The 21,685-nt window shown below is 42.1% G+C and overlaps 1 protein-coding gene across 3 annotated transcripts in view; it reads right to left on the bottom strand.

Moving 5' to 3' along the window:
- Positions 1-21,685, bottom strand: part of KCNH1 (potassium voltage-gated channel subfamily H member 1) — a 529,531-nt gene that overhangs the window by 196,729 nt on the left and 311,117 nt on the right. For all 3 annotated transcript variants that reach the window (XM_082249762.1, XM_082249763.1, XM_082249764.1), the window contains one exon: positions 2,740-2,939. In XM_082249762.1, coding sequence (XP_082105888.1) covers positions 2,740-2,939 — 200 coding nt within the window. The remainder of the gene's footprint in view (positions 1-2,739; positions 2,940-21,685) is intronic.

Genomic DNA, 21,685 nt, shown 5'->3' with positions numbered 1-21,685 from the left:
GTACATGTGCTCTGAAGGAACGGCCACCCATGTCATTTCTTCTGAGCCCCGTGCTGTGAATGGCGGCTCCTGTGCGCATGCGCGGGAGGGACGTCATCATGGCTCCGGCCAATCACAGCGCCAGAGCACGCAAACCCAGAAGTGACACCGATACGGAATTTACCATGGACACCTGATCGACATAGCGCAGGATAGACTACAACTCAAGGTCTCACGCAATCCGACAAGCCTCAGCCTGGGATTACAGACGCACGCCACCATGCCCGGCAACACCCAGAAGTGACACCGATGTGCGGGCGCCACTGTGGGGCTTTGATCTAACGTAAGTATTACATAATGAGCTAGTATGCAATGCATACTAGCTCATTATGCCTTTGTCTTCCAGGGTTTTTTTTTTTTTTTGGGGGGGGGGGGGTTTACAACCTCTTTAATGGCACAGCAAACACACATTTCACCACTTGAAAAAAACGGGTGACAAATGCAGCAAAATGCACAGTAAAAAACGTGCAACTTGTACAATGCCAAAATCTCCCATGAGACACTTTGCTATGTGTAGGACAACCCACTGAAATCAATGGGCTGCCCTATGGATGTCACAGGAAAAAACAAGCCAAAAAACATGTGCACCCTCTACCCTACAGCCAGGGCCAAAAGTTTTGAGAATTACAGAAATATTCATTTTCACAAAGTCTGCTGCCTCCGTTTTTATGATGGCAATTTGCATATACTCCCCATTCCGGATCACCTGATCACTGTGATAGCTCTGATTGGCTATCACAGTGATCAGCCACTGTGAAGTCAGCCCCTGTGTATTCTCTCTCTGTGAAGGGAGGAGAGAGATACATTGTATCTCGCTGTCTCCTTGCAGAGGAAAAAAAAAGTATGTGTAAAAAAATAAAAACGATAATAATTAAAAAAAAATAGGTTTGATCTAGGTCAGTGCCAGGGTTAGTGGTTGGGTCAAGGTCTGGGTCAAAGGTCAAGGTAAAAGGTCAGGGTCAGTATTTTTTTTTAACAGGATTTTTTCTTAATTAGTATCAGCGTCAGTTAGTGTCAGTTAGTGTGTTTTAGGTAGGATAAAAAAAAAGCAAAATGTGCACTATTGTTTTTTTGGTGTACTACGGGTACACCAAATCAGTATTTTTTGCTAAACAAATTACTTAGAATCCCCAAACATTATATATTTTTTAAAGCAGGGGCCCTAGAAAATAAATTGGTGGTTGTTGCAATTTTTCATGTCACACGGTTTTTGCGCAACGTTTTTCAAACACATTTTTTGGGGAAAAAATACACTTTTTTGAATTTTAATACGTAATCAAATTTTTTTTGCAAAAGATAAAAGATGACCTTACGCCAAGTAAATAGATATCAAACACGTCAGACTTTCAAATTGTGCACACCTGTGCCACAGGGACAAATGATATAAATGTTATTATCCATAGGCAATTAAATTTACAGAGAAGGTCTAGTGCTAGAATTACTGCCTATGATCTGAAGTTCATGGTAATATCTCACATGTGTGGGACAATCGCTGTTTGCATCTGTGCCAGACCGGCGGGAGCACGAGCACAGGGGGTGGGGAGAGGGCAGGGGCACCTTAATTTTTTTTAATTACTGTATTTTCTGGCGTATAAGACTACTTTTGAACCTCAAAAAAATCCCCCAAAAATGGGGGGTCGTCTTATACGCCGAGTATAATATCTCCAAGGTAACCTAAGTATAAGTATTACCGGTAGATGAAAATTAGGGGGGTCGTCTTATACGCCCAGTCGTCTTATACACCGGAAAATACGGTAATCATTTATTTTATTTTTTTTACTGTTGCTTTAATTTTTTTTCATCATTTTTATTGCTGTCACAAGGCATGTAAACATCCTTGTGACATCAATAGGCATTCTACAAGTACTCTTTATGGAGATGTCTGGGGTCTATAAGACCCCAAATCCCTCCTCTGCCCTTTAAAGCACTCAAAACTCCAAGATCGGTGTTTTCAAATGCTTTTGATTTTTAAAAAATTGTGTGGTTGACATCCAGGTAAACCGGAAGTGATGTCAGGTCTTCGCTTCAGGGTTGCCATAGCCAAGAGCCGGTCAGAGTCAATCCAGGCTTTGTTCTGCTCTTCGACCAGCCAGCAAACGCCCAAGAAAGCCACTGGATAGGTGGGGACGTCCTCTCTCGCTGCTTGTAAAAGCAATGCAGTGGCCAGTTAGCCGTTAGGATTGCTTTTACATGAGAGCCGACTGCCGGCTTTAAAAAAAAACAGTACCAGGTGCGCAGCCGCAGGCATAATCCCGCTATAACCACCTGCTATGGGTACGTCACTGGTCTGGAACTGGCATGCACCAAAAAATGTATGGGATGGATAAAGTAGCACTACTATTCCAGTGCCAAAGAAAATACAAGTTTTAGTGACCAGATAATTAAATGATTAAATAATTAAATGATAATGTAATAGCATAAAGGTTGGCCACACATTATACAATTTTTCTTTAGATTTACCAAAACCAGATAATATGCGGTCAAACCTAAACACTTTAAATCTGTATGCGATCAGGCAGGCCCTTGCACTACACAATTGAAGGGAATTGAATAAGAAAATTGTATAATGTTTGGGCAGCTGAACACAGACCCCCAGGTATTTCATTTTACAGTAGCTTCTAAATAAGGACTCTACAAACCAGCTGTGGGTTGTTTCAGGAAGCACTGGAATAATACACGGAAACCATTGCAGTCACATACCTTTTCAGTATCGATCCCCCGAGACATAGACCAGGTAGACACTATGTAATCCATCACACGCTCACTCAGTCCTTTGGGCACTTGGTAAAGTTTGAGGAAATCCCTCACACTGTTCAGCATTTCATGGTAGCGATTGGTGTTGGCATACATTTGCTGGAAGATGGTGGTCACATTACCAAAAATAGTTGCATATAGAAGAGCTGGAAAGAAAAGAAAGTTGTTTAATTAGCTCTATTTTCTTTGGTCAAGAACTCCAATTATTTATTTTAGTTGATTATGAAATATTACTTTTTATTCTATTTTTAGCAAGCAGGACATTAAGGTCCCTTTTTGCACTTAATTTCTCCTTACCACCCGTGGTTAGAAATGTCTTGTTTACAGAGCTCAGTATCTTAAAGCAGTAGTATCCCGCTTTTTGACACTTTTACCTACAGGTAAGCCTATAATAAGGCTTACCTGTAGGTACAAATAATATCTCCTAAACCGGCACGGTTTAGGAGATATTTACAGTGCATGCAGCCGCTCGCGCGAGCGGCGCATGCGCTCTGAAGGTCCGGGGGGACCTTCAATTAAGTTGCCGGGAGCTTGCCGGAAAAATCACTCCCGTGCGCATCATCGCGCCGGAGCCGTCTCTTCCGGCCAATCAGCGCGCCGGAGCCGCCGAACCCGGAAGAGACGACGAGGGATCATGGCAGCGCCCGCAGCGATGTCCGGGGGTCCGTGTCGGGGCTTCGTTTTAAGGTAAGTTACACATAATGGGCTAGTATGCGATGCATACTAGCTCATTATGCCTTTGTCTTGCAGGTTTTTTTTTTTTATTTTTTTTTTTATAGGGTTTACAACCGCTTTAAGCTGAAATATACTGAATTATACACACAAAACAATTGGTAGTCATGCACCAAAAAGTTAAGATGAGCGGGTATCAAGGTACACGAGTTGCATCGTGACATGTCAGGGTAGCAGTACCACAGAGAGGAGTAAAGAACAGCGCAAAAATAATATATCATAACTGGTACTCAATAAGGAAGAGGTGGGCATTATACTCCAAAAAGTAGGAAAGGTGTTGACATGTCACAAAGGATGCTAGCAGGACACCATATCTGATTTAGTTGGTCACATTCTACAAGTGTAATAAGATAAGGGATGTATCAGATATTAAACAGATAAGAACAGATACTACACTTGATCTTAGCCAAAAGGCCAAGAAGCAATACAGACACAAATATTAAAGTCAGAATAGAGATTTGCATGCAAAGATTCAGTAGGAGGTTAAGATTAAGGTTGACTTTTTTAGGCAAAGAGACTGTTCGCTCTGCAAGGGAAGTTGCAATATGCAAGAGAATTTTCTATAGAGCTTTGTTAATGAGGTGAAGCTCTGCTGACTTCCATTATCCAATCATGTGCAAGCAAAAATATATATATTTTCTTTAATTTCCCCTGCACATAATAGGGTATTCTTTGCAAAATGAAATTTCTCCCTATTCCTAAACTTTGGGGCAAAAACCCTTGCAAAGTAAACAGCCTACTTTTTTTTTTTTAAAACATATTTCTCAAGGAAACTTGTGTCATGCGGGAAGACCATCGTAAAGAATTATTTTATTTTTTTATTTATTATTTTAATTTAACCTCCCTGGCGGTATGATTGTTTCCGATTTTAGGTGCTGAAAGCGGTACCATTATTTTGCATGTAATTCTTAAGAATGAGCAGCCCAAACCAACTATTTACATATGATTTTTTTTACTGTGCATTCTATAACATCTCGGGTATGATAAAGTTTGAAACACAAAATCATAAATTAGAATATAATAAATAACTTTAAAAAAGTTAAAGTATATATATTTATATATATGTGTGTGTATGTATATATACATATATATATATATATACACGTATATATACTGTATATATATATATATATATATATATATATATATATACACACACAGACACGTGTATATGTATATGTATGTATATATATATATATATATATATATATACACACACACACTCGGGAATACCGCTAAGGAGGCTAAAACAAAGATTGTATAGTATTATTTGTTTAAAAACAGATATAAAATATGAAATTAGGAATGTATACATTTACAAATTAATTTAAAGCAGTTGTAAACCGCTGCACTTTTTTTTTCTTACCTGCAAGGCAAAGGCATAATGTGCTAGTATGCATCGCATACTAGCACATTATGGTAAACTTACCTGAAAACAAAGAGTTCCAGCGATGGGATGCCATCGCTGGAGGCAGCGTCCATCTATACCCGGTCTTCCTGATAGGTTTGCGGCTCCGACTCTGTGATTGGCCGGAGCCGCGATGACGTCCCTCGTGCGCGGGAGCCGCCAGTCATAGCACTCTGCAGTGAAGAAATGGCACGGGTGGCCGTTCCTTCAGAGCGCATGTGCCAGTGACGTAACTGGCTGCTAGGTCAGTAAATATCTCCTAAACACCAAATGTTGAGGAGATATTTACACTTCCTATAGGTAAGCCTTAATATAGGCTTAACTTTAAGTAAAACTTAAAGATGGAAGTTTACTTCCTCTTCAAAGCACTTCCAGCCCAAGCCAATTCTAGCACTCCTCTCCTACAAGTAAAAACCATCATTTTTTTCTAGAAAATTATTCAGAACCCCCAGACATTTATATATCTTTTTTAGCAGAGACCCTAGGGAATAAAATGGTGGTTGTTAAAACTTTTTATGTTACATGGTAATTGTGCAGCAATTTTTGAAACATGATTTTTGGGGGGAAAAAAATGTTTTATGAATTTAAAAAAACCAACACACTAAAGTTAGCCGCGTGTTTTATATAACGTGAAAGATGATGTTACACCGAGTAAATAGATACCTAACATCACACTATACTATTGTGCACATTCGTGGAATGGCGCCGAACTTCGGTATCTAAAAATCTCCACAGGCTGCGCTTTACAAATTTTTACAGGTTACCTTTTTAGAGTTACAGAGGAGGTCTAGTGCTAGAATTATTGCTCTCGCTCTAACATTCGCAGCGTACCTCACATGTGTGGTTTGAACGCCGTTTACATATGCGGGAGCGACGTACGTATGTGTTCTCTTCTGTGTGTAAGCACGCGGGAAAGGGGGCGCTTTACATTTCTTTTTTTTATTGTTTAATTTATTTTTTGTTTTTTTATTTTTACAATTTACCTTAATTATTTTTTTTTTTGATCACTTGTATTACTATTACCAGGAATGTAAACATCCCTTGTAATAGGAATAGGGCATAACAGGTCCTCTTTACAGAGAGATCTGGGGTCTATAAGAACCCACATCTCTCCCATAAGCTGGAAAGCCTGAGATAATAATAAAAAAAAAAAAAAAACAATCTCGGCCTTTCCAGCCAAAAACACAGCAATGTTTAAATCTGCCAGTGCCGGAAGTGACATTCATTATGTCACGCTTGGCCTCCGAGAGGCCTCCTGGTCCTCAGTCAGCTCTATGGTAAACTTCTGCCGCCGGCAGATTCCCTCTACTGCTCCCTCATCGCACAGGTGAGCCAATAGAAGCACCGGAGGGCGGCGGTAGGGGGGGACGTCCCCTCCTGCCGCCTGTAAAAAGAATCAAACGGCTAAACAGCTATCATATTTGTTTTCACTGTGCAGGAAATTGCTGGCGGAAAATAATGATACCTGAATGATGCCTTCAGATATCACCACTCAAAGTCCAGGATGTTATATGACGTCCTACTGGAAGTGGTTAAATCCAGGCTTAATTACAAGTTCCTTTGACACATTGTTACTTTATGCTAGAGCGAATTCCTGTCATTGTGTTTATTTGGATACTCTGCTCTATTTTAACCACCTCCTGCCCGCCATATAGACAAATTACGGTGGTGCAGCTCTTGTTCTGGGATGTCATTCGACGTTGGCCCACTTTAGCAGCAATTGTGCACCCACGGCTCTTTACCTATGTGATCAGTCCAATCACAGCCGATCACATGTAAACACGGAGATGCCATTTATTGGCTCTCCTGACCTCACAATAACAAAGTGTGAGGTAAGGAGAGACAATCAGTGGCATTTCCTCACAGAGGAAACGTGTAAAGGTAATGAGGGCACTGATCATCAGTGCCCTGATTACAATGCAGCCCCAACAGTGCCCATCAGTGATGCCACTCTATTCCCATCACACCATCAGAAACACCAGCCTGTGCCCATGAGAGACACCAGTCTGTGCCCATCAGTGATGCCAATCAGTGCTGCCTTTCATTACTCATCAGTACCTGCCCATTAGTGCCACATATTTTGCCCATTAGTGCCACCCATCAGTGCTGCCTATCAGTGCCCATAATTGCCATTTATCAATGCCCAACAGTGCCATCTATCAGTGCCCATCAGTGCTCATCAATGCTGCATATCAGTGCCACCCATCACTGCCCATCAGTGCTGCATATTAGTGCCTCCTCATCAGTGCCACCCCATTAGTGCCCATCAGTGCCACCTCATTAGTGCCTATAAGTGCTGCCTCATCAGTGCCCATCAGTGCAGCCTATCAGTGTCCATCAGTCCTGCCTCATCAGCGCACATCAGTGAAGGAGAATAATCAAAGTTTTCTGACAGAAACTAAGAAAAACTTTTTTTTGCCAAGATTTTTGGTCTATTTTAATTTTTTTAAGCAAAAAACAGCGGTGATTAAATACCACTAAAAGAAAGCTCTATTTGTGTGAAGAAAATTATAAAAAAATGAATATGGGTACAGTGCTGTATGACCGCGCAATTGTCAATCAAAGTGTGACAGCACCGAAAGATGAAAATTGGCCAGGGCAGGAAGGGGGTGAAAGTGCCCAATATTGAAGTGGTTAAATAAAATTCTTATGAAACTAAACCAATATTGTCTAAATATAAAAGGCATTTGTATTCCAAATTAAACATTGATGTTCTTTTCATTTTTTTCTAGCACAACTCATGTGCTTTATTTGCAGTATCTCACAAAAGTGAGCACACCCCTCACATTTTTGTAAATATTTTATCATATCTTTTCATGTGACAACACTGAAGAAATTACACTTTGCTACAATATAATGTAGTGAATGTACAGCTTGTATAACAGTGTAAATTTGCTGTCCCCTCAAAAAATCTCAACACACAGCCATTAATGTCTAAACTGCTGGCAACAAAAATGAGTACCTCCCTAAGTCAAAATATCCAAAATGGGCCCAAAGTGTCAATATTGTGGCCACCATTATTTTTCAGTACTGCCTTAACCCTCTTGGGCATGGAGTTCACCAGAGCTTCACAGGTTGCCACTGGAGTCCTCTTCCACTCCTCCATGGTAACATCACGGAGCTGATGGATGTTAGAGACCTTGCGTGCCTTCACCTTCTGTTTGAGGATGCTCAATAGGGTTTAGGTCTGGAGACATGCTTGGCCAGTCCATCACTTTTACCCTCAGCTTCTTTAGCGAGGCAGTGTTCCTCCTGGAGGTGTGTTTTGGCTCGTTATCATGTTGGAATATTGCCCTGCAGCCCAGTCTCCGAAGGGAGGGGATCATGCTCTGCTTCAATATGTCACAGTACATGTTGGCGTCCATCAGACCACAGGACATGGTTCCAGTAATCCATGTCCTTAGTCTGCCTCTCTTCAGAAAACTGTTTGCGGGCTTTCTTGTGCATCATCTTTAGAAGAGGTTTCCTTCTGGGACGACAGCCATTCAGACCAATTTGATGCAGAGTGCAGCGTATGGTCTGAGCACATACAGGCTGACCCCTCCCCCACCCCTTCAACCTCTGCAGCAATGCTGGCAGCACTCATACATCTATTTCCCAAAGACAACCTCTGGATATGATGCTCAGCACGTGAACTCAACTGCTTTGGTCGACCATGGCGAGGCCTGTTCTGAACGGAACCTGTCCTGTTAAACCACTGTATGGTCTTGGCCACCGTGCTGCTGCTCAGTTTCAGGGTCTTGGCAATCTTCTTATAGCCTAGGCCATCTTTATGTAGGGCAACAATTCTTTTTTTCAGATCCTCTGAAGTGTTTCACACTGGTCCAAAAGGGAGGCATATTGGACAGTGAAAGGAAACCTGACAAATGAGTGCACAGGCATTTAGTACAGCCCTGAGGATTGGCAGAGGAAAGTGCCTTGGTGCATGCTGGGATACAGTATAAATGCCAAGAGCACATGTGCTCGGGGTCTTTCAGCTGGAGAGTGGAGTCCCGGAGCTGGAAGGAAGACACTGGAAGGATCTTATTCTGCATACAGTGAGTACAGATCTTTGTCAAGGGGCCTGACCTGAGCAGGGTCATCCCTGCAGCTAGAAGAGTCAGTGGCCAAGTTTCAGTAAAGGGGATGCTAGAGAGTATCCTGAAGATAATGTAGTTCATCAAGTCTATTGCTGGAAAAAGAGCAAGGAGACTTAACCCTTTCCATACATGTGGCAGTGTGGTCAAAGCAGTGTGACTGCTTCCACAAGTAACCTGGTGAGGCCAAATGAGAGTTGTCCTTATCAACTGTAAATAGTTCCATTTGGAGTATCCCACTATTCCCTTCTCCTATCAAAGTTCCACAATAAATACCAAAAACCAAAACCCCTGGACTGTCTATTGAGTAATGAGCCATTGGGAGTAAGGATGAATGTGTGATCTGTACCCTAAGCAACTGTCTGCAGGTAATCAGAGGAGGCCCAACAAGTCATCACACAGCAAGCCCTACGGGGACAGTGCTAAATATTCAACCAATATTCCCACAATGTGTCACAGCCAGTACAAAGCCTAGTGATGGTGTTGCACACCACCTGTGGATGAATGGAGAATTCAGCTGCCAGAGACTGACAAGTTTGGTATGGTGCTGTGGGATGAGGTGTAGACATTATCTACTGTGAGAGGCTCTCACCACTGGAGAGACAGTTGGCATGGGCGTAGGAATATCATTTGACTGAAGAAAATATTAAAAAAGCTTGTCAATAAGAAAGCGCAATAAGATCTCTCTAAAAGCATCATTATCTTTGAAAAAACATCAGTGATACAGAAGTTCATTGGATATAGACTCATCTAGAAGCTCAATATTGAGTGTTAGGGTGCAACACTTGTGATCTACTGTAAAGTTATCCTTTATACAAAAGCTAATTTCTAATAAATGTCTAAGAAGTCTTATACCAACACATACACATAAATTCACAAAATGTTATACCTTTTTAATGCAATTAAAATGTTATTACATGAAAGTCTTACTGGAAGAATCTCACTCCAGGTCTTACATCTTGGCCCTTTTCCCAGGCGACATGCTTAATTGCTATCAGAAAATACACAGAAATAGTAGGAAGGTAAGGATGTCCCCAGCCAGCCAGGCACATTTCTGGGGGAATCAACAATTTTCTGAAATATATTTAAACAATTAGGATCTTCTTAGCTGGGACATTGCGATAAGAAAAATCCAGCAATGTTTGGCTTCCTTAAACAATTTGTATAAAGACAGTACATCAATTTATTCTGCTGGATTTATGGGCTTAAAAGACAAGATGTACGACTTCTGTATATTCAGCCAAACATACCCCACCGCATTTACACATCTTATGTTTCTGCATAATCAAATTCATGGATTCTTTATAGTGATGCAGTAGGCATATTTTACATTAGCAATGTGTAATTATTTATTTATTACAGAAACTTATATAGCACAACTATTTATGCAGAACTTTACATACGGTTTATAAATATATAGTCCAAAAGAGAGAGCGGCACTCTCATCAGTCCCTACCTCATGGAACTTACAATCTAAGGTCCCTAACTCACATTCTGACATCCACATACTAGGGCCAGTTTAGACAGGAGCCAATTAATCTGCCAGTGTTTCTTGGAGTATGGAAGGAAACCAGACTACCTGGAGGAAACCCACGCAGGCACAGGGAGAACATGCAATCTCCAGGCAGGTAGTACCATGGTTGGGATTCGAAGAGACACCCTGGTGCTGTAAAAGGTTTTCATATATGTGAAAATTGGATGTGGGTCTCCCTGTATCTGATTCGCTTGACATGCGAGTGTGACCGGCTCTCAATGGAGCTGGTTCACACAGGTCCGGGGCAGCCACGGTCAGCATTCCAAAAGGATCCTGTGTGTGTTTGGGGCTGGTTCACGTGCAAATTCAGGTAAAAATTTAGACCTGATTCGCACCTGAACCGGTGAACAGGAACGCACTGGACCCCGTGCTGGGAACCACGACCGCACATAAAACATTAAAGCTCAGCTCATTGCAAATATAGAAGACAAAAATAGAGCAGCCTGGTTCTCAATAATACATCAATAAATGTATTATTTTAAAAACAGCTAGTGTAAATTCTTAAAGCGGAGTTCCACCTAAAACAAAAAAAATTACATAAAAATACCCCCGGGAAAGTCAGGGCTAGTGCATTCCACAATGGTTAACCTCTGATCTGTCCCGGGATGCACTTACCCTTTAGAAGAAATACTTACCTTGAAAATGTCTTGTCCAGCGCTGCCATCTCAGGTGTGGGCAGCTGAAGCCAGTGCGATCCTCTTCTGCGTCCTCTTCCGTCCTCTTCGGTCCCACGATGCACTGCAACGGCCCTGCCGTCAGTTCCGGCGCGGGCGCGTCATCCCTGCACAGCTTCTGGGCATGCCCAGAAGCTGTTTAGCAAGGTATGATGCGCCTGCACCGGAACTGACGAGCGGGGCCGGTGCAGGCGCATTGATTCCTGGGAGCGATGACGTTCAGCTCCCAGGAATCATTGCAAGCCAGGAAGTGACAAATCGCTGTGGCCGCAGAGGGAGGAAGAGGAAGTAAGGTGAGTATATTTTCTTCTAAAACAAGGTAAGTAAAAAAAAAAAAATTGTGATTATCCATTTGTTTTTCAGGTGACCCGGAGCAAGAAGATGGACTGAAGTTCAATTTTAGGGTGGAACTTCACTTTAAATTTGACTTATTTCAGCAGAGCTCAGGTTAGGAAATTGAGAAGCAATATAAGCAGCCAATCAGTTGTGATGCAGTGCTTATGTGCTAACAAGGAGAATGCAGATATGAGGAGAGAGCGGAGTAACAGAGGGACGGGCTTATCAGTCTGCCGGCCCTTCTTTCATTGTCCAATCACTGTCTAGAAGGGAAAAAAACATGTAAATGTTAGTTAACTATAGAAGAGAAAAATGAGTTCTCCTGTTCTGCCAGACAGGGCTGTGTTATGGGGCAGACCTGTGTGCGACTTCCCATACATGGATTTTTTTTTTTTCGATCAGCTGTCGGGCCGATCAGAAAAGCAAAAAAAAAAAAAAAAACAAATGGATTCCCCCATCCACACAAGCACGGTGGATGGAGAAATCCTTGCCGATGTGGTATAGTATTCCAACAGCAGGACTCCTCTACTGTCAGGATACACTGACCAACAGCTGCTGATCAACAAAAGTTTTCCAACAGTCCCATTTAACAGAAGTCCATAGTCAGATCAACTTTTGTTGAGCATGATAGGCCATGGATATATCGAAATCCGACCATCTCCTGCTGAACCAGTAGAATTTTAAACCCTCTATGGCCAGCATGAACGGCCAGAAATATAAATCTCATAACTGGTAAAACAAATTCAATATGTATTTCATATGCGTATTTAGCATTGTATTTGCACTACATTTTAGTGTTGTCCAACTGGGCTGTCATTTTAGCAAACTATAAAAGACAACCAAAAGATTTAATTTCACTGCAAAAAACACTGATCCAAGATCCTACAACGGAATAGTTATATAATCCTAATGGAGAGTATCAGCCAATCCTTCACTTCTATTCAGATCACATAGTGAATGCCTAGGTGTACTACGTCGCTAGCCTGTGAGGGTCTAGGGAGCGAGCGCGCCCCCCCGGAGGCGTGCTCCCGAGTGGTCATGGACCCCCCCGCGCGTGTGACCGGCGGACCCGATCGTCCACCGGTCACTCGCGATCGCCAGTGGAGAGGGAGAAAGGCAGGTGGCTAATGTAAACAAGCCGCCTGTCATTCTCCCCGGTGTATGAATGGTGATCATACGGTTCTACTATGTAGAACCGTTGATCACTGTTCATACATCTCAAGCCACAGCCAATCACAGTTAGAATCACGCCCCTAGGGACACACATAGCCCCTCCCTCTCAAAAAAGTTAACCCCTTCACTGCCAGTATTATTTTACAGTAACAGTGCATATGTATAGCACTGATTATTGTAGTAATGTCACTGGTAACCCCAAAAGTGTCAAAAATGTCAGTCAAGGGTCCGATCTGTCTGCCGCAATGTCGCAGCACCGCAAAAAAAATTGCAGATCGCCGCCATTACGCGTTAAAAAAAAACAACAAAAATGGCAAAAATCTTTCCCTTTGTTAGTAAACGCGATAACTTTTGCGCAAACCAATCAAAATACACTTTTTGCAATTTTTTTTTACCAAACATATGTAGCATAAAACAAATTGGCCGAAAATGTTAAAAAATTTTGATTTTTACATTTTTTTTGGGGAATTTCATATAAAAAAATGTGAAAATGTGAAAAATATTGTTATTTTTGCAAAATTGACGCTCTTTTTTTGTTTATAGCGCATGATCAAAAAATCGCACAGGTGATCAAATACCACCAAAAGAAAGCTCTGTTTGTGGGAAAAAAAGGACGTCAAATTTGTTTGGGTACAGCGTCGCACGACCGCGCAATTGTCCGTTAAATTCACGCAGTGCCGAATCGCAAAATAGGCCCTGGTCAGGAAGGGGGTAAAATCTTCCGGGGCTTAAGTGGTTAAAACTAATATTACATTTATCAGGAAGTCAGCATTACATGCACCAGCTCCTTGTCTATATAAATCATATGACATATCATTATGTTCAATTCCAAACCGCAAACTCCAGTTTTATTTTGTTTGTCTGAATGTCTGACGTCATTGCGCACACCACAATAATGTATGGAATGTTCCCCAGAGGAGACGCTCCACCTCCACTTGCACTACTGGCGGCAGTATGAGATGGGGAAATGCCACCCGTAATGTGCTGCAAACTGATGACACGCAAAACTACTGGAAAAAAAATCTTGGGTGTCAATTTGCTGCCCCTCTCAAAGTGCTGCCTGGGTCCAATGGACCCAGTGGGACCCATGGTAGGGCCGGCCCTGCATACAGTAACAGGTCCCCACTGGATCCATTTAAGGCATGGTACAACACCATGCTCTTGTCTCTCTCTAACAACCAAGCACATACATAAAAGGGAGATCAGGGCAAAAAAAAATAATCTAAATCTAGTACATAACATCTCTACAATACATGCCCCTTATGCTGTATCCCTTATAACACAATTCCCCATGTTGTATCTCTCTAAAGACCCTGCAGGTACAGAAAACTATCTGCTGATCTGCCAGGAATGCACTCAGCTTGCAATTTCCTGTTGTATACTGACAACACTGAGCATTTTTGTGGACTGAGTGGTGTCAGCCCTGCCCAATTTTCTTTTGCTAAACTACTCACGCCCCCTTCTTCCCATATCCACAACATGAGTACTAATTGATCTGTAGTCCAAGATAGGAACTGGGAGGGCTATTAGGCTTCTTGTGATAAAACACGAAGTGTGAACAGGATGAGTTTCTAAAGAGATCAACAGGTATTTTTTGGACTTATTGCAAAAGACTTTCAATGGTTTATTTACCAGACCAAATGTGAGCAAATAAGTGAAGTTCGTTGTTAGGGATTGCATACACTTGTATTGTATGTACTCATTGCCACATGCTCCAGCATCACAAAATGATTGTATGCCATCAGTGGGTGTATTTTGGTTTTGTGCTGCCCTAGGCAAGACTAAAATTGGGTGCCCCCCCCATGTAAATTTGCCCCACTTCTTTTTTAACGGATGTGACTCCCTCCAAAATTGAAGGACTACAATTCCCAGCATTAACCCCTGAGATCTCACGAGGGGGTGGGAGAGAGAGAGGGGGTGGGTGAGGGAGAGAGGGAGAGAGAGAGAGAGGGGGGGGAGGAGAGAGAGAGGGATGAAAGATAGAGGGGGGGTGAGAAAGAGAGGCAGGATGAGAGAGGGGGATGACAGAGGGGGTGAGAGAGAGATAGAGGAGCGGTGAGAGAGAGAGAGGGGGATGAGAGGGAAAGAGAGAGGTGTGAGAGAGGGAGGGGGAGAGAGAGGGGGGATGAGAGAGAGAGAGAGGGATGAGAGAGAGGGGGATGAGAGAGAAAGAAAGAGGTAGAGAGGGGGAGAGAGAGGGAGGGGTGGGTGAGAGAGAGAGATAGAGAAAGAGAGAGAGAGGGGGATGAGAGAGAGGGGGGTGAGAGAGGTGGCTCTAGCAACCAGTGGCCAATAGAGTCTCAGGTGGAGGGGGTGGCTTTTTTGCTGCCCCTCTGCAAAGTGCCACCCTAGGCCTGGGCCTTGTAGGCCTAGGCCAAAATAGAGCTCTGTATGCCATATGACCAGGAGGATGCCTAAAATGTAATGCGGCAGCACAATATGCAGGAGTACAGAAGAAAATGTAGCAGGTAAAATGTTATGTTATAGAAAAAAAACTGTTCCGTCACAATGAATACATGAGGACACGAGGCCATACAATGCGATTAGAGGAGAGAGATTTAACCTCAGGCTATGCAGGGAGTTTTTTTTTACAGTAAAGGCTACGAGATTGTGGAATTCTCTACCACAAATGGTGGTAACTGCGGGGAATATGGCTTCTTTTAAAAGACTCTTGGATGTATATCTCAAGGAGCAAAACATTCAGGGGTATGGGAAATAATGATGTCCACACACACCTACATGGTTGAACTGGATGGACTATCGTCTTTATTCAACCTCAACTACTATGTAACTATGAGTTTGCCGCTGTAAACCAGCTAAAGAGGCAGACAACATATAGAATGTTGGCTATTAATTTACTAAAGGTCAAAGACATTACTAAGATTGGAGACTATCCATTTACTAGAGGTCAGAGACATGTAGAATATCCATTTACTAGAGACCAGAGACATACCTGAGTATGTAGCCTTTCCATTCTCTACCAATCAGTGACATCACTGAAAATGCAGAAAATGGCTCGTTTTGCCAACATCCAGTACTGTGCAAAAGTTTTGGGCAGGTGTGAGTAAATGCTGTAAAGTGAGAATGCTCTCAAAAATATATATTATAATTTACTGTTTTTATCAATTTACAAAATGCAAAGTGAGCAAACAGAAGAAAAATCTAAATCAATCAATATTTGGTGTGACGACCTTTTTGCTCAAACCAGTATCAAGTCTTCTAGGTACACTTGAACACAGTTTTTGAAGGAACTTGTCAGGTAGGTTGTTCCAAACATCGTGGAGAACTAACCACAGATCTCCTGTGGATGTAGGCTACCTCAGTTACTTCTGTCTCTTCATGTAATCCCAGGCTCCATGATGTTGAGATCAGGGCTCTGTGGGGGCCAAACCATCCCTTCCAGGACTATTTTACTTTGAAAATAGTTAATTGGCTGTATGTTTGGGGTCGTTGTTCTGCTGCAGAATAAATTTGGGGCCAATCACACGCCTCCCTGACATACTGTACAGAAGTGGGGATGGTTGTGTGAAAGGGTTACTCATTTCCCATCTTGTCTGGAGATCTTGAAATATATCAAATAGGCTTGTTTTATAATACCTGGATGAGGACCAAATTTCCTCACAAATAGAATGCGGTCATTTTTGGCTTTCTTTCATCTTTGAAATTATAATGATCTGTCCTGACCATCACCTTCTGGCTTGCTGTGTAGCAGTGAGCCAGGATCGTAGCCCCTGGCATGGTACCTGTCAATAATGTTCTGACCATTGCCTAATAAGCTCCAACAGTCAAGCTAATATGTTTAGATCGAATGAGTTGGCTTTTAGGCAACCCTTTGGCGGTAGATGGATTGTTATAGCTAGAGTGGAAGGGTGCATTATTTATTATGTATATATTACAGAGGCGTAACTAGAACCTTCAGGGCCCTGATGCAAGAAACCATGAAGGGCCCCCCAGACCCCTGGCCGGGGCCCTTCCCTTCAAGCCCAGGGCTCTTACCACTAATCCTGGGGCTCTTTACACTCGTTGCATGGCCTTTTATTACAGTCCCGCAGCAGGATCCTTTCACAAGTTCTGCAGTGGGCCCCCTTCCAGCAATCTTGGGGCCTCCCCACAGTGGTGCAAAGCCAGGGCCCGGTCGCAAGTGTGACCTTTGCGATCCTTTAAGTTCACCCACTGGTTTGCTACCGGGCCCCCTGGAGCATGGGGCCCGGTAGCGATTGCAACCCCTGCAACCCCTGTAGTTACGCCCCTGGTATATATATCTGTGGTGGATATGTCCTGTTCAACTCATACCACAACATCCAAAAAGTGTCAGGAACCTCCCTCTAGGCTAAATAAGCTGTCCCTATCTAGTGTGGATCCAGTCCCTACTCTATCCAATTCACAACTGCGCACCAACTGCAGCAGAACACGGCTATTTTTTTGCATTGGCTTCCCTCAAGATGGCCGCCTAGGTCATCAAGTGTTGCAGTGTCAATCTCACCCTCCATTCCCTCTGTACAATGGTCAGCACACAGCGCCACCTACAGAGGGGAGGATAAACTGAACTTGCCTACAACCTGGCCAATCACTAAAGATCAGTGACATCACAGATAATATGGCCTATCCATTGACTAGGGAACAGTGGCATTACTGACAATATGGTGTATCTATTAACTAAGGTCCAGTGACATCACTGAGAATGCAACCTATTTATTCATTATCACCGAGAGTGGAGTTTCTGCCTAAGAATTTACTAGTAGTGGGTGACATTATCGCACATAACAATACATACCCAACCATGTGCAGATAAGGAAATGGGAATTTGTTTTTCACGTGATTGGATAATAAAGTGAATATAATAGTTAAGATTTTCAACTCTTTTAGTTAATCAGCCTAATATTATCTATTTGCTAGAACCCAAATATATTCATGAGAATACATTCCATCCATTCAGTAGAAGAATTGTTTATGTGCCCTCTAAAGCTAACCACATATAGTAGGTGGCAGTTGAACATATAGGCATGATTTAGCCACCCGAAGGTCTTTATTTATGAACAATTAATATATTATTACACATGCTGAGTGTTGATGGTAATGTAATGGAAGAACATGGCAAAATATTACATTCAGACATCATCAGCTCTGTCCTTACCTACTAAAGTGGTTGTAGACCCTTCCGTATACCCACTGAAGTGACTGGCCTCAGGGGATACACAGAAATTAGAACAAATTCATCTATATACGTTGTACTTGTTTATCTGCAGTCTTCTCTTCTTTACAGCCGTTCAAATTCCAGTTTTTCAAAGCTTGCTGAGAGTTCAGAAAAAAGGGGGCAGAGAGCTGAAGTTACACTCTGCAGCAATCAGTGAGGAGAGCTCTCAGAGCTGATTGGAGGAAAGAGACACCCTCCCCCCTTCCACACAGCACAGAGGAATAGAGCTGAGGCTGTTTCCCTGCTGGAGCTCCCTCTCCTATCACCTTTTTTTCTCTTGTAAGGAATACTTTTCAGAAGTGATGCATGCTGATAGCAGAGGAAAGAAGCAGCAGACAGAAATGACACTCAGTGCTCTGGATTGAGACAAGTGCACACTATAGAGGGAAATGCTTTGTTCATATTTCATGTCTGAGGTTTGGAACTACTTTAAGGCCTGGTTCACACTGCTGCGATTCAGTTTTGATCCCAGTTTCAATGTAATTAACCACTTAACTGCCTGCCTGCATTGTACTCTGGACTGGTGGTAGCTGTAGGCAAAGTGATGCACTGTTATGTCACTAACAAACAAAATGGCCCCGGCTACGTCAATGTCTGCTTCCGAGTTAGGGCTCGCATGCTCACCTCCTGGCTGGTTTCCGCCAGTAAGTCAGCAAGTCCCGGGCAATCAATTGTTTCACAGCCACGACCTGCTGATCAGCTGTGTACATTAACAGCCCAGAGCTCTGTGTTGAAATTCAACACAGAGCTCTGTACACAGGGTCAGGGAACGATCTGTCAGTGCAGGGATGAGAAACTGAGAGATCATTAGTAAAAAGCAGTACACTTTACACACATTACACATTGTTAGGCGCCTATTTACCCCTTGATCGCCATAGATGTTAACCCCCTTCCCAGCCAATGTAATGTATAGCCAATGCCATTAGTACAGTGACAGTGTATATTTTTATTAACTGCACTGGTCATGTCAGTGGCAGTTAGTCAGGTCCCCCCCCCCAGCGTCAGTTAGTGTCAAATTGCCCGCTGCAATATCGCAGTCTCATTGTAAGTCTTTTATCATCACCATTAGTAGTATAAAAGAAAAAAAGTAAAAAATAAAAACATTTCTGTATATTTACCATAGTTTGTAGGCGCTATAACTTTGACACAAACCAATTAATATACATTTATTGGGAATACATTTTGGCCAAAATGTACAAAGAAATCAGATTTTTGAAAAATTTTTATTGGATATGTTTTATAGCAGAAAGTAAAAAAAACCCAGTGGTGATCAAATACCACTAAAAGAAAGCTATATTTGTGTGAAAAAAAAAAAAAGAAACAAAATATGTTTAGGTACAGCGTTGCATGACCTCGCAATTGCTAGTTAAGCTCTTCCGGACCGCCCGCCGCCTTTTTACTGTGGAAGTGCGGCCCTCCTGCGCAAACCGACATAGACCTACGACGGTCGTGGGCCTGCAGCTAGGGGGCGAGTGCGCGCCTCCAGCGGTGCGCTCCTGCCCCCCACGGCAGCGGAGAAGCCGATGCACGGGGCAGGCGGCTCCGATTGCCGCTTGATACCCGCGATCGCTCTCCGCTGAGAGAGAAGAACGGTCCACGGTTGTAAACACATCTGACCGTTCTTCTCCCTGGAATGATCATAGAGCCCCTGTGATCCTTCTATATAGGATCACAGGTCTCTATGATCATTTCACAAGCCACACCCCCACAGTTAGAATCACTCCCCTAGGCTCACATTTAACCCCTTGATAACCCACAATATTAACCCCTTCCCTGCCAGTGTAATTATTACAGTAACAGTGCATATTTTTAGCACTGATTACTGTAGTAATGTCACTGGTCCTCCCAATAGTGTCAAAAATGTCAGTTAGGGGTCTGATCTGTCCGCCACAATGCTGCAGTCCCGCTAAAAATCGCAGATCATTACAGTAAAACCTTGGATTGCGAGCATAATTCGTTCTGGAACCATGCTTGTAATCCAAAGCACTCTTATATCAAAGCGAATTTCCCCATAAGAAATAATGGTAACTCAGATGATTCGTTCCACAACCATTTATTCATAAGTCCTTCAGTTTATAGCCCATATAAAAAGATTATAGCATTGCGATAGGTTGCATAAAATGTCCATCCACAAATAGCCGCTTCCATAAGGGGATTAGAAGCAAAATCCAGCAGGAGCTAGAGTATAAAAGAGAAGAGAGGCACCTCTAAGTGTAGCAATATGGTTCCATTTATTGAAGGTACAACATTTAGCAACTCACACGGTTGATGAATAAAACAGGCGCATCTAAGTTTGCAGGCATCCGGGGTAAAGCTGTCCACATAGACCATCGTCTGCACCGCCAGCTGCCAGTCTGTAATCCTGACCGGGAAGACCACCCTGCAGTAAAGCTATCTGAAAGCGAGGGGCAGCATGGAAGGGATGACGTAGATGTCGGTGAGGACGGTCTATGTGGACAGCTTTACCCCGGATGCCTGCATCCTTAGATGTGCCTGTTCCAATCATCAACCATGTGAGTTACTAAATGTTGTACCTTCATTAAATTTAACCATATTGCTACACTTAGAGGCGCCTCTATTCTCTTTTATACTTAGCTGTGACTTGAGGCTGCTTGTATATCAAGACATCGCTTGTATATCAAGTCAAAATTTTTTGGAAAATTTTGCTTGTCTTGCAAAGCGCTCTTAAACCAAGTTACTCTCAAACCAAGGTTTTACTGTACTAGTAAAAAAAACAAAAAAAACAATAAAAATGACATAAATCTTTCCCCGTAGTTAGTAGAAGCAATAACTTTTGTGCAAACCATTCAAAATACGCTTATTGAGATTTTTTTTTACCAAACATATGTAGCAGTAAACAAATTGGCCTAAAATGTTAAAAAAATTAGATTTTTACATTTTTTTTTTGAGAATGTTATATAGCAGAAAGTGAAAAATATTGTTTTTTTTTTGTCAGAATTGTCGGTCTTTTTTTGTTTATAGCGCAAAAAATAAAAATCGCACAGGTGATCAAATACCACCAAAAGAAAGCTCTTTTTACATAGTTACATAGTTAGTGAGGTTGAAAAAAGACATCCGTCCATCCAGTTCAACCTATGATGCGTGTGTGTGTGTTTGCTGTTAACCGTACATTGTATACCCCTGTATGTTGTGGTCTTTAAGGTGCCCATCTAATAGTTTTTTGAAACTATCGATGCTCCCTGCTGATACCACTGTTTGTGGAAGAGAATTCCACATCCTTACCGCTCTTACAGTGAAGAACCCCCTACCCTATTTGTGGGGAAAAAAAGGACATCAATTTTATTTGGGTACAGCGGCGCACAACCGCGCAATTGTCCATTAAAATAACGCAGTGCCATATCACAAAATATGGCCTTGGTCATTAACCTCCCTGGCGGTATGATTATGTCAGGAATTCTGTACCAAAAGCGGTACAATTTTTTTCATGGAAATTTGGCGTTATGTATTATAGGCCTACAATTCTTAGTAATTACTGACTTAAACCTGACCAAAACAAGACTCTAGTAGACATCCCAGATGTGATCAATTTGAAACACAAACACATGAATTTTAATCTAATCAATAATATAATTGTATTATATAATATATAATATATATATATATATATATATATATATTATATTATATAATAAAATTATATTATTGATTAGATTATAATTCATGAGTTATATTATATATATATATATATATATATATATATATATATATATAGGTGTATATATATGTGTGTATATATATATATAT

This window comes from Pelophylax lessonae (assembly GCF_965119305.1).
Source record: "Pelophylax lessonae genome assembly, chromosome: 3".
Taxonomy (NCBI): domain Eukaryota; kingdom Metazoa; phylum Chordata; class Amphibia; order Anura; family Ranidae; genus Pelophylax; species Pelophylax lessonae.
Note: the sequence above shows the minus strand (reverse complement) of the source record. Positions and strands in the feature narration are given on the sequence as shown.